This window comes from Clytia hemisphaerica, unplaced genomic scaffold, assembly GCF_902728285.1.
Source record: "Clytia hemisphaerica strain Z4C2 unplaced genomic scaffold, Clytia hemisphaerica genome assembly, whole genome shotgun sequence".
Classification (NCBI taxonomy): Eukaryota; Metazoa; Cnidaria; class Hydrozoa; order Leptothecata; family Clytiidae; genus Clytia; species Clytia hemisphaerica.
The window spans coordinates 476,040-490,566 of NW_027104175.1; the positions used below are offsets into that span (position 1 = coordinate 476,040).

Below are 14,527 nucleotides of genomic sequence, written 5' to 3' on the forward strand. Positions count from 1 at the left end.
TTTTCATTAATTTTTAACCCTATGATTTTTGCCTGAGACCGTCATATTTGTCCGAAAATCACACCAAAGTGTCCGAAAAAAAAATTGGAAACATAGTAATTTCGATTCCCCTACCCCTTAGCTTTCCAAAAATGTATAACAAGTGCTTCTAACAAAACAGTCGAGCGATTTTACAAAATGCCCTCTACTATATGTTTCAAACTCAGAGTTTATTATAAACTTTTTATTATTATCAAACTCACTCTTTATTATAGGTAGGAATGCTCTATTAACTTATCGAGCACTCTATGAGGAGAAGATTGAAAAAATCTTTCTGGTTATCAACTTATGGAGAAAAAGTACCAGTAGACGATGCTTCGTCATCTGAGCTCTTTAGAATACCGATTCTTACCAAACGCCTAGATAGATTCTTCTCGGGAGACCCCCTGAAAAGCCACGAATAGATATCAAATAGAATTATAGGTATGCTTTATCAAAAGAATCCTGATTAATTTTTCACAATTGTACTTTTAATTGAGCGTGATTGAACTGAGATAAAGCCCGGGGGGGGGCAGCTGGGCAAAAGGACCGACGGGTATGTGCGGGCACTAAGGGTGTCTTTTTCAAGGCACCTCAAATGCACTGTAAGGGTCGGAAAAACTAGAGATGCACTGTAAGGGTAGAAATTTCAGAAAATTCTTGAAAAATCTAGATATTTTGACCAAAATTGCTAGAATTTTGACCATTTTTTGCACGAAAGGGATCGAAAATAAGGGGGAAAATGCACTCTAAGGGTATGATTTTCACTGATTTTTGCTGCACTGTAAGGGTGCAATTTTAAAAGCCAATTTTTGGCCCGCACATACCGTCAGTCCACAAACCCAGTGCCCCCCCCCCCCCGGGAGATAAAGCCTTCACAAAGTTCTAAGAGAGAATCGTGTTGCATTGAACTTTGTTTGAAATTTATTTCAACTGACAGCTCAGAATAACAAAAATCAATCTTTTGTCCCAAATTTCCAGGAAAAAAAGTATGAGTAGAAGGTCAGGAGTGTAAAATCAACTGCGCTGATCTGACTGAATTGACGGATTAAAGGGTAAAACTTCTATTGGATTCGGTAGATGAAGTAAGGTCAAATCCTAGACAAATTTTTCTTTAAAGAAAACAAGGTCATTTTTAAGTTCTTGGTACGAGTTTAAATACGATTTGAAATGATTACAAAATGAAAACGTTGGCTACAGGAGAGCTTCCCCTCCTTTAAATCCATTGACGAATATATACGAGTTTAGCATGGAAGGGGTTAAAAGGTACTTAAAAATAACCCATTAATTAGAATAAAAATGAATTAAATGCAGTTAAGCACATTCTAAAAACATTAATCAAAAGTTTCCTCTCTGGTAACCCAACAAGTTTGTGAGTTTTTGATTTGTTTGTGAGAACAAGATAATTTGTTAAAGTCATATGCTGATATTATGCTTGTCTTCTGACATCTGCTGGCGAAAGTGTAATTGAATTTTAAAATATTGTCACAGTATGCCTTGTAAAAAACTACGGTTTAGTCTTTTTTTGTATTATCAAAATTTATGTAACCTTGATGTAACCTAAGATTGGATTGAAAACACCTCAACGTTTTTCGACACTAAACCAAACATCGCCTTTGGGAAATTGGGAGCGCGATTTGGGGTCTGGAATCAATTCATCCACAGTTTTCGAACACGGGATGACTTTATATTTACTCAACATGCGGGCCACCACAATTTTCACTTCCATGGTGGCAAAACGTTGCGCAATACAATTTCTCGGACCGTGTCCGAATCCACCGGACGCGAACGGGTGTCTGTCAGCTTTCTTTTCGGCACTGAAATTCTCAGGGTCAAAAACATTCGGGTTGGAGAAATATTTCTCATCTTTTACAATACCAGTGACGGGAAAACGGACAACGATATCTTTCGGGATGACCATTTCAGTGCCTGGAATTTTGTAATCGTTAACTGAACCACGTTCCAAGTGGGTCACAGGATACATTCTAAGACTCTCTTGGAAGAATTTCTCCATATACGGCATATTCATGATAGCAGCGTAATCGAATTGATCAGAGCATGTTGACTCGATACTTTCTTTGATCTCTTGGTAAAGTTTCTCTTGGCAATCCTGGTTTTTAGCCAAGAAATACATCATCATGGAGGAAGTACTTGAAACAGTATCAACACCAGCGATTAACATGATCAGGGAGTTCGCGATGACAATTCTCTCGATTTCGTCTTTTTGTCGTTTCGTTTCTTCTGACTTTTCATTTGTCTTGATTTCTTCATTTTCCTTCTGAAGGATATCGAGACAAGTATCAATAAAGTCATTGCGTCTCTCCCCACTCTCCTGGCGTTCTTTGATCGCCTTCCTAACAGCTGCAACAAAAAAACCCTCTCCTTTCTTGTCAAGAAGCGGCCAATCCAGTTTCCTCAATAAACTTGGGAAAAACAAAAACATTAGGAAAGTCAAAAATATCTTGATACTCATTGTTTTGCCAACCATCAAGTCTGCGTTCGTCTTGAAGATGCTGTTAGTCTCATTGACGCTATCGCTCTCATAACCAAAACCTGTGCTTACAATCACATCTAATGCATAGTTTCGCAATAATTCTTTGGCTTCGATTTCTTTACCAACATTTTTCTCTAGAAAGATATCGCAGTGATCGGCAATTTTGTGTATGAGCGGAACCATGGCTTTTAGTTTCCCACTGGTAAAAACAGGTGTCAGTGAAGCTCGAACACTCTTCCATTGCTGGCCACGCAGTTCAGTTAGCATTACTGGTAGATATCGGTTGTTCTTTGTGTGAGGATTATAAGCGTTAGAAGATGCCGGCTTTCTTTCCATAAATTGGTCAAAATCTTTCACCAAAACTTTCTTAGCAATATCCAAGTCTCGAATCACGATGCTTGGGCGACCAAATAATTCATACGTCCCAACAACAGGGGCATCTGGGTAATTCTTGTAAGCATGGTCCGTCATTTGGATGAAAGCGATTTTCTGCTTGAAGAAATCCCACACATGTTGACTTCCAAATGGAAAGGTTCCAGGATCAACAGGAATACCTCGACGCTGCCAAAATGTCATTCTATGTCTGACAAAGAAATAAAAGGCTGTAAAAGCCACGATAAACGCAGCTAACAATATCTGCCACCACATTACGCTAAATCTTCTTGCTTGTTCTGTAGCTCTTTTTACTGTTGGCGAAAGCTCTGTAAACTTAAAATTTAGATTGTAAAAACTGTTATTGAAATGCAAGTTTTCTCGTGCATCCTGTTTATATAAAAGTTTCAAGGTTTGATGAAATCATCAAATTTCAAAACATGAAACACTCTCCTTTTTTAGAAGAAGGTTTTTGTTGACTGTTCCATAAAATTGATGATTTCCTTCAGAGAGCTTGTTAGCAAAAACCGCAGAAAATCGTTAATGATAAAAATATCAAGATGAGTGACATAATACATGCTTTACTGTTGATGAAGGAAGCACTTTTAATGAAACAGAGAGAGAGCTGATAAAAGCTTCCTTGAAAAACTGTCATTAAACAATGATACAATCCAGAGCTTTAATTAACTGTTTTGAAACTCGATATTATCATTTCTTAACATACCTTAACCCATCTCCCTTTTTTTATTAGGGGAAGCATGCTCAACGGCAAAAAGGATGGTCTGTTAAGTTGCGTTGCGTTTTCACGGAAAATCAGTATCTGTCCTTGTTCGTCGTTAATGGAGTATTACATACCTTCTAGCAATCTCTGGATCCCTTTTTTGATATGAAATACCGATCATAAACCTTAATTTGAGACAAATAAGTTCTTATTTTGTTCAATTTTTTAAAAAGTAAAATTTTTTGTGCTTTGTGTTTCCTTAAAGCAGTTTTTCTGCTTGCATGCAGAAAACGCAATGAGAATTAATCACTCCGGGTGGAGAGTATTGCCGGATAGTCCCTCTATCGGATTCCCACTCAGCACAAATTCTCAATTTAAGACGGGGGGTTAAAAATCAAAATTTTCTGACAGAATTTTTTATTTATCTGTGTTTTTTTTTAATTTGAATACATAGTTAATAAAGCCAAAGGACAATGAATTTAGTGCAGGGTGACTTTCTTAACCAAAATTTATCCCTCTTTTCAAAAACACAAACCAAAAATTTCTAGGCCTCGTAGTTTTTGTGATTTTTTACAAAGTGTTACCCCCTGTATATTTTAAACAGATTTCCAAAAGGACAAATAGATTTACGCACCCGAAATTCGGTTCGGTAAAATCCCGTGGACCAATCAGATCACGGTATTCGTTTTCCCGCCATTCCAAAAAGTATTTTTTTGAAGCGGCGGTAGTACAGTCAAGATTTTTCAGAGCTGTAGAAAGAGTGTCTCTTTACAGGCTTGCAGATCAACTAACTTCTATAATTTTTTACATTGTTTTTACCTTCTACAAATTGTGTACATGGATACATCAAAATATATTCTATAATCATATTGGGTTTGAAGTCTTCTATTGACGTGGTAAGTAAAAATCGATTTACTTTATATTCTTTTCTGGCTCTGGGGTATCCCTACTCGCTACTGTACTTTTGTTTTGTTTGCCTAAATAAACTCACCTGTTATCTTTTGACTGCAGTTATTTCAGCTGTTTGCCCTTTTTGATGTATAAGAGATTTGATTAACTAGGTAATATGTGCTTAGGATTCTTGCAAATTAAATGAGAAATGATGTTGAACTATAATATAAACACAAAAAAATGCATCCTAATCCCAACCCAAAATGATACTAGACCAGGGTCAACCAAAGCATAACCAAGTAATGGTTTAAGCCTTGGAACTCGACTGACTAGGTTGACCAATAATCATTTTGGGATACCCTTTCTTTTTTCTTAATTTTCAGAGCTTGACTAAAACCGTGAAGTCGGCCTCGCCTCGGGTAACTTGCATTGCATCAGTGGAGGGAAACATGCATAGCCATCAAATGACAGGTCATTCAGATGAGGGCTATGCATGTTAGCCTCCACTGATGCAAGTTAGCCGATCTCACTGTAATCACTAAGGGGATCCATCCAAACTCATATTTTCCACAAACAAAAACGTTGATATTGGGCGCTCAGAGGGGTGGGGGTGATGGCAGTTATGATGGAGGTTTACTCGTTTCCAAGAAATTTTCACTAGAAATAATAATTATAGAGAAGTTCTTTCCGTTCCAAATGTTACTTTGTCATTTCTGCTTTTTGTTCGCTTCAGCTTTTTTGAAAACCAAAACAAACGACCAATGTTTAAGTCTCTGGTTCTCTTATCTTGACGGGCTGCACGACTCTTGAGTTTTTGCAGACGGCCGGTTTGTTTTGCAGTGATATATATTACAGAGAGATTTCTGTGAAAAAGTTCAGAAATAAGCTTCTTTTTTTAAAAATGAACTACGGAAAATAAAGATGGCGGAGAAAACAGTGTTTGAATATTTACAGCAACAAAGCTGACAGAGGGTTGAATAAACGTAATTAAAGTTTTAATGCCACGATAACGTTAATCGAAGGGGGTTAGGGGAAGGTTGAATTTAGAACCACAACGATACACAATATGAGCCATAGGAAAAATTAAGATGACTGATGAAACAATGAAGCGTAGAGTTAATTATCTTGAAATTAAGTTTAATTGCCATGCAACGTTATGGAAGGGATGGAAGGAGCTGTTTGAGTTTGGATGGTGCCCCTAAGTAAACACAATTTTTTCCCAGAAAACTAGTAGAAAGATTCCAGAAAAATAATCAGAATCTCAGTGTGGGAAGTGGCATCTTATTGTTGTATTATGTATTTTTACTTTTATCAGAACGATGGAATCTTCCCTGCTTGATCCTTTGGCATGTGGCTTTGCTAAAGTTGCTGTTTTCAAGATGCTCATCGATGATCCTAAGTCACTAAATTTGGCACACTTGTTCCTTAGGTGAATATCTGGGGTATTTTTTTCATTTTTTGAAAATTTTGATTTTTGGGGCCTGGGGACAAGTTTTTCGCCAAAACGAGGCTAAAACTTTGGGGCAGCCTGTAGACTTCAAAAATTGTTCGATTTGGCTGAAATTTTGCACACTTGTTCCTTGGGTGAATATCTGGGGCTCTACAATTGGGCCTATGAATAGTTTGAAGGCACTGAAGTTGAGCCCAGTGCGTTGCGCACGTTCGACTATGTAAAAAACATAGAAATATAAGGAAAAAATCCAATGAAAATCTGTAAACACGGCGATTTCCGGCATTTTCAACCGGAAAAAAAAATTCTCAAAAATCGAACTGGGCCATGTTTTGAGCGTTGCGAATACGCATCTTTCTGCAAAACGATGCTGTTTTGATCTAAAAATGCACAATGGTAAGCTGATGGTTGCTCTCCAGGTGATCATTACAGCTGCAAGAAAAAACGTAAACAGTATGGGGCCGAGAATATCCCCTTGCTTCACGCCAATGGTACATGACATTATATGCGTGACTTCGTCTACGGTGAATTTAAAGGTGAAGTTTTCATGTAAGGATTTAAGAAGACTGGTTAATTTAGGTGGAACTCCAAATTTCTCTAAGATAAGCCATGGTAACTGCCTGGGTGCGATCGAAAGCCTTGACTAGGTCAAGAAAAAATACCCAGGATTCTTTTCCGTGTTCTCGTCGTTTGTGAAGGGCTGTTTTAACTGTAAAAATGGCATCAATGCAGCCTCGATCAGGTCTAAACCCACATTGCGGTTCGTGGTCAAGATTTTCTTCGATTGGTAATAGGCGAAAATGTAAAATGATTGCAATTATCTTGTAAGCAGTCTCAAGTAACATGATCCTACGATAATTCTTTGGTAAACCAAGATCGCCTTTCTTTGGTAGAATCGTCAAACGTCCTACATTCCAGTCATTAGGTATATTTTCAGTTTGCCAAATTGAAAGTATGATGTTGGTAAGAGCTTGACTGGTTCCTAGATGATCAATCAAACATTTCCATATTTGTGGTTGTATACCAGAGTCTCGTGGAGAAGTGTTCTTTAATTTTTGTATAGCTTTTCTGATTTCATCCTCAGTTGGATCATGGTCGCATCCTTGAACGATGTCGTGATGAGGGATGGGGTCGAGAACGGATACATTAAAGTTTTCTTCTCTATTGTAGAGATTGTTGAAATGTTCGTAAAAGACAGTTGCATTTTCTTGAGGAGTGGAACATAAGGTACCATTTGGTTTTTTCATTTGTCGAGAAACTGAATGTTTTGGTTTTGAGAGTCCGTGATTAAGAGCTTTGAGGGATTCTCAAGCTGGTTTCGTACCATGATGACGATTGAGTCTTGAACAGTGATTTAAAATCCAATCGTTTTTCGAAAATTATTATTCGTTATTGAAAATTGAATTATGCTTGATGGTGGGCTATTAATAATGTTTTTGAATGAAAAAACAACCAATTATAAGGAAAAAATCCAATGAAAATCCATCAAAAATCGAACTCGGCCATGTTTTGGGCATTGTTAATACGCAGAAAATCAGAAAAAACTAATGATAAAATCTCGAGAAGATGCCAAAAAAACCCGTGAACAATCATTTCTGCATTACGTTTCATTCTTTTTACAATGTTTCTCGTCTTTTCTTCCCATTTTTGAAAAGTTTTTCCTGCCGAAGCCCTGTAACTGGCAATACGAAAATGTTGTAATTTTCTCTCAACTGGACGGATTTGTATTTACAGATAAAAAATGGCAGCGCTTCGCTTTTTTTTTATTATTCTCCGTTATTTGTACGGAATGTAAAAATAGGTATTCATCGTTATAGGATCTGACGATTATATTTCATTTCTTGCATTTTAAGCGACCCACGTCTTCTTTCATCATCTGTACATCCTAACGGTGTGCTAGTTCGAGATGAAGAAACTGCTTCGAAAAGATAGAACTTTATGTCCGGATATACATTGAAAGAAAGGAAAAATTTTCAAAGTACGTATAACCTTGAAAGATTGAAAGGGGAGGGGAATTAAAAAAATAGATTAGATAGCCTAGATAGATTCTTCTCGGTATACCCCTCCACCTGGAAAGCCACGAATAGATATCAAACAGAGTTACGAATATCAGAATAACGAAAATCAATCTTTTGGCCCAAGTTCCCAGAAAAAAATATATATGAGCAAAAGGTCAGGGGTATTAAAGCGACTGCGCTGATCTGACTGAATTGACGGAATAAAGAAAGGGTGCAGACGACAAAACTTCAATCTGATTCGGTAGAGGGCTAAAGTCTTAGAAAAGCTTTTCTTTAAAGAAAACAAGGCCATTTTTATATTCTTTGTACGAGTTTAAATACGAGTTCAAATGATTTCAAAATGAAAACGTTGGCTACGGGAGAGCTTCCCCTCCTTTAAATCCATTGACGAATATATACGAGTTTAGCATGGAAGGGGTTAAAAGGTACTTAAAAATAACCCATTGATTAGAATAAAAATGAATTAAATGCACTTAAGCACATTCTAAAAACATTATTCCAAAGTTCCCTCTCTGGTAACCCAACAAGTTCGTGATTTTAAATTCAAGGTCTATTTGAATGGATTCGATTAATAGAATTAATTAAAGGTAAAAAAAATTAAAGTAAATTTATGAATTTAGATTTAATATACAAGCCTTTAAAAATGCTATAAAACTAATTTGCAAAATTCAAACAAGATATTCGAGCTTATATAATATAAATGAAACCTAGCGTTAATAACAAAACAAGAAGAAACCCTGAGAAGAAGATAATAATTTGTTTAAGTCATATGCTGATATTATGTTCTTCTGACATCTGCTAGCGAAAGTGTAATTGATTTTTAAAATATTGTCATACTGTGCCTTGTAAAAGCTACGGTTTAGTCTTTTTTTTGTATTATCAAAATTTATGTAAACTTGATGTAACTTAAGATTGGATTGAAAACACCTCAACGTTTTTCGACACTAAACCAAACATCGCCTTTGGGCAGTTGGGAGCGCGATTTGGGGTCTGGAATCAATTCATCCACAGTTTTCGAACACGGGATGATTTTATATTTACTCAACATGCGGGCCACCACAATTTTCACTTCCATGGTGGCAAAGCGTTGCGCAATACAATTTCTCGGACCGTGTCCGAAACCACCGGACGCGAACGGGTGTCTGCCGGCTTTCTTTTCGGCGCTGAAATTTTCAGGGTCAAAAACCTTCGGGTTGGAGAAATATTTCTCATCTTTTACAATACCAGTGACGGGAAAACGGACAACGATATCTTTCGGGATGACCATTTCAGTTCCTGGAATTTTGTAATCGTTAACCGAAGCACGTTCCAAGTGGGTCAAAGGATACATTCTAAGACTCTCTTGGAAGAATTTCTCCATATACGGCATATTCATGATAGCAGCGTAGTTGAATTGATCAGAGCCTGTCGACTCGATACTTTCTTTGATCTCTTGGTAAAGTTTCTCTTGGCAATCCTGGTTTTTAGCCAAGAAATACATCATCATGGAGGAAGTACTTGAAACAGTATCAAAACCAGCGATTAACATGATCAGGGAATTCGCGATGACGATTCTCTCGATTTCGTCTTTTTGTCGTTTCGTTTCTTCTGACTTTTCATTTGTCTTGATTTCTTCATTTTCTTTCTGAAGGATATCGAGACAAGTATCAATAAAGTCATTGCGTCTCTCCCCACTCTCCTGGCGTTCTTTGATCGCCTTCCTAACAGCTGCAACAAAAAAACCCTCTCCTTTCTTGTCAAGAAGCGGCCAATCCAGTTTCCTCAATAAACTTGGGAAAAACAAAAACATTAGGAAAGTCAAAAATAATTTGATACTCATTGTTTTGCCAACCATCAAGTCTGCGTTCGTCTTGAAGATGCTGTCAGTGTCATTGACGCTATCGCTCTCATAACCAAAACCTGTGCTTACAATCACATCTAATGCATAGTTTCTCAATAATTCTTTGGCTTCAATTTCTTTCCCCACATTTTTCTCCAAAAAGACATCGCAGTGATCGGCAATTTCGTGTATGAGCGGAACCATGGCTTTTAGTTTCCCACTGGTAAAAACAGGTGTCAGTGAAGCTCGAACACTCTTCCATTGCTGGCCACGCAGTTCAGTTAGCATTACTGGTAAATATCGGTTGTTCTTTGTGTGAGGATTGTAAGCGTTAGAAGAGGCCGGCTTTCTTTCCATGAATTGGTCGAAATCTTTCACCAAAACTTTCTTAGCAATATCCAAGTCTCGAATCACGATGCTTGGACGACCAAATAATTCATACGTCCCAACAACAGGGGCATCTGGGTAATTCTTGTAAGCATGGTCCGTCATTTGGATGAAAGCGATTTTCTGCTTGAAGAAATCCCACAAATGTTGACTTCCAAATGGAAAGGTTCCAGGATCGACAGGAACACCTCGACGCTGCCAAAATGTCATCCTATGTCTGACATAGAAATAAAAGGCTGTAAAAGCCACGATAAACGCAGTTAACAATATCTGCCACCACATTACGCTAAATCTTCTTGCTTGTTGTGTAGCTCTTTTTACTGTTGGCAAAAGTTCTGTAAACTTTAAATTGTAAAGACTGTTATTAAAATGCAAGTTTTCTCATGCATCTGTTTATAAAGTTTCAAGATTTGATGAAATCATCAAATTTCAAAACATGAAAGACTCTCCATCGTATTTATTTTAACCTTTTTTAGAAGAAGGTTTTTGTTGACTGTTCCATAAAATTGATTATTTCCTTCATAGAGCTTGTTAGTAAATTTACTTTTCGTAAAATCTACTCTTTTTTGTTTCCATTTTTAGACGTGCTATGGATGAAAGCATCAACTAGCAGAGAGAAGACTTTATTCTTCCGGGTGATTTATTCTCTTTTTTGGAAAACCGCAGAAAATCGTTAGTGATAAAAATATCAAGATGAGTGACACATACATGCTTTACTGTTGATGAAGGAAGCACTTTTAATGAAACAGAGAGAGCTGATAAAAGCTTCCTTGAAAAACTGTCATTAGACAATGATACAATCCAGAGCTTTAATTAATTGTTTTGAAATTCAATATTTTCATTTCTTAACATACCTTAACCCATCTTCTTTTTTTTTATTAGGGGAAGCATCTTGGCAGGCTTCGAGTCCCCCCCCTAAAATCTCAAGATTGACAAGTGCCATGACCTTGAAATTTATGGATAGTTGAAGATGATTTGCAAAATGATCAGAGTTCATAGAACACTTGGTACACACTTTGGGAGCTATAGACTTCCTTTCCGTTAAAGATTGGTGGTGTAGCGCCGCTGACGTCAGCCAAATTCTTAAGCACTCTAACTGCTCTTTTGGAGAAGACGATTTCGTCACCCCCTAAACTTAAGATTTTTTAGTCAAAAGGTCTACTGTGCTACTCAAAACAGCATTCTTGTCCTGAAGGATAAGTAAATTTTGTTCAAGAAATGAAATTCTCTGCTCGTGATTCGCAGACTCTTTTTCAAATGAGGCAATCGTCTTAGCTTGATAAAGAATGTTTTCATTAATCTTATTAAAATGCCTTTGATCTCACCAACATCAAGGCCAAGTTTTCAAGTCTGTTGTCCAGTATTTCCTCTATCCTCTTTTCTATCATGTCTTTTGACTCATAATTTAACAATTAAACCAGAAGAAGAAATGAATAAACCAAGCCAAAAAGCAACAAAAATATCAAAAAACCAATAGCCAAGCAAAAAGATTGAGTAAAAAATTTCAAACACCCTTTTTTATTAGACACGTCAGTGCATCAAGAGCATGACTGTACACTACCGAGTAAGAGAAGAAATCTGAAGATTTAGGTTTAGGTAGACTATGCCAGGGCCCGCGCCCCCCCCCCACTTTTTTGCAAAGGAAAATAAAAAATTTCTCCTCACCTAATTATTTTTTTCTTTTCTGTGCGCGTGCCAATAAAAACGTTAAAACCTTTCTAAAAGGGGACAGATGGACACTTAAATAAGTCTAATTATACTATTTTGTTTTAAAACAAACAAACTTAACAGTTTTCTTTCAGAAAATCAGAACAAAAAGGAAGCTGTTTTAGCCAAATAAGACAGGTCAAAATCGAAAAAATTTCCGGCCCCTCAGCGCAAACCATGGTTGCGCCTCCTTAGTCACTATATATTTGTTGGCCCCCTCACTTTCAAAATCGTGGCGCGGGCCCTGTATGCTATAGTCTAAGACAAACCACTATCTAAGTAATAAGCCCAAAGCCGAAGAAAATTCGCAAATGGGCTTTTTGCCAAAAAGAGTTTACAGCCGGTAGAGTTTCCAATCTTCGAAACTCTCTCGCCGATTTTTTTTCATATATCATCGTAACGCCATACCACCATATTTTCCACTTTTACTATCACACTGTAACGGACGATAACATTGTCTAAGACTTAGGCTGACCACGATCGAAATTGAAAAAATGCTCCCGGGGTTTATAAGTTTAGTGGGCAGAATCTTTAAATGAAAAATGTCACTAAATAAATCGGGGAAATTTGGCAACCTTCACTGATGAATAATTAACTGGTAAACCAGTAGACCGGAGTCGTTTGTAATCTATGTAATACAATAACATTGGTGTTATATGATAATATGATTATTGTTACGGGGTAATATCAGTTTGTGTATATTACAATTTGTCCTTTTTTTGCTTATTTCCTTTTATGTCTAAATTAGTCATTTGGCATGCTAGACTAGTAAACCGGAAGAAAATACAAAGTTCTCAAGAAAAGAGAATATTTCAAACTTTCCTCTCTTATTACTTATTTCATATTTTTGAAAAAATAGTTAATAAACTGTTAAAACTATTTCGAGAAAAGGAAATACAAATTTTGTAACTTGAAGCTTCCCCGCCGAGGTTGAACAAAAATAAAAGAACTGGTTTTACTCTAAATTGAGCTTGATTAACTATGAAACTCTGTCTTTCTGAACTGCTAATAACACTTCAAAAAGATCACATTGAATATAGTAGGAAATTTCCAACTTTACGTAATTTTTTGGATTTCTTTACAAAAGGAAAAAGGGGGAAGTTTTACACTGGGAATCACGTATTGTCTAATGACTTATAGAGAAAAGAAGCACGGGTCTACGAATCTAGAAACTCGATATAATGTCGCATCCTTTCCCGATTGACAGGAAATGTATTACAGTGAACTGAAAGTAGACCGAAGGACAAGATGAGAGTTTCAATTCTATGGCTGCATAGTATTTACTTACTATCGACGGCAGATTGTCTCCATAGTAACAGTAGATATAGCACAATCCTTGGGTTAGTGACTTTGACTAATTGTCCACCGGACGAGCAATTTCGTTGTGTGGATGCATGGAAGAATGCAAATAATCTCTCGCAAGATGTCAAACTGCACAACAGAACTTGTTTCATTGACGTGCAAAACTCACCCGAATATCTACATGAGATTGTATTATCTTATTCTGAAGACACAGAATCAAACTTTACAGAACAATGCCTGAACAAGAAAGCAAAGATGATATTTCGTAAAGACGAGATGAGTATACTGTTCACGTATATGTCATATGAATTGACCAGGCTAGCTAGTTATCTTTTGGTGAACGAAAAGGTTATTCTGCTGGCAGTAACTTTTCAACCAATGTTGCCTTCCCAACTCCGCGAAAGGTCTTACAACCTTTTTAGCCATGAATCAAGTTTTGTTTCAGAGAATCAAAAAGATTCTGTCTTCCGGGTAGCAATGGATATGGGTGTGACTTATTTCGGAATAGTGTATGCGAAAGAATATCAAGAGGATGAAAACCTCATTACGAAGGCTTGTAAAGAGCGTCCTACAGATTCAGCATTTTGTGTGGCAATGCGGTTAGACCAAGAGGAAAAGAGTAACAAATGTTTCAAAGAAATCCTCATGGATTACCAAAATCTAACTAGTGTTAACAACGTTTTACAGATTCTAGAAGAAGATCCACATATGAGAATCTTGGTTGCTTACGGCTACGGAAGTTCCCATCAAAGACTGTTCAAAATTGATCTGTTTAACGATTTCATGTTCCCAGATAATATAGATCGTAAAAAGTACTACTTTCTTGTTCCATTCACTAGGAACTTTACAAATTCAAGCAGCCATTACAAAAATGTTCACAATTTCGAGCGATTTCAAAACGTCCCTGGTGGTCTGGTGATGGATAAGTTTGTCACAAACACTCTACAATTCAAAGAAAATTTTGTGGATTCCAATTCTGCTTTTATCTATCTGGTGCGGTATATGCCAAAAGAATATCTATTCCTTATCAAAATGGTCATCCCCAATTACGATTCAAGCGTCGGAATCACGTGGGAAGTTTGGAATGACGTGCCGATGGTTAAACGTGAAAAACTGGCAAACATCTTCTTGAGTAGCGATAAAATTATGAATGACCTATTAGCAACATGGAAAAGATTACATAATTTTAAAGAAAATACAGCAGATGATTATATGACTAGAAATGAATTCAATCCTTCAGTTGCTATACAGAGGTCAAACCCTTATTGCAATTTGACACGACCAAAGACATGCCAGAAAGGCTACGAATTGAGACACGGGTTATACCACGAGGCAAAATGGCAGAACA

The 14,527-nt window shown here is 36.9% G+C and overlaps 3 protein-coding genes across 3 annotated transcripts in view; all 3 read right to left on the reverse strand.

Annotated features, from left to right (window-relative positions):
• The window catches only part of LOC136814355 (dynein axonemal heavy chain 6-like), a 63,725-nt gene that overhangs the window by 31,947 nt on the left and 17,251 nt on the right, over window positions 1-14,527 (reverse strand). The window lies entirely within an intron of this gene.
• LOC136814357 (cytochrome P450 6B7-like) lies at window positions 1,417-3,177 on the reverse strand. Its single transcript, XM_067070881.1, has one exon. It carries the CDS (start codon window positions 3,158-3,160, stop codon window positions 1,601-1,603), a length of 1,560 nt encoding a protein of 519 aa, XP_066926982.1. The 5' UTR covers window positions 3,161-3,177; the 3' UTR covers window positions 1,417-1,600.
• Window positions 8,542-10,720, reverse strand: LOC136814356 (cytochrome P450 6B7-like). Its single transcript, XM_067070879.1, has one exon. The coding sequence runs from the start codon at window positions 10,450-10,452 to the stop codon at window positions 8,893-8,895; it is 1,560 nt and encodes a 519-aa protein (XP_066926980.1). The 5' UTR covers window positions 10,453-10,720; the 3' UTR covers window positions 8,542-8,892.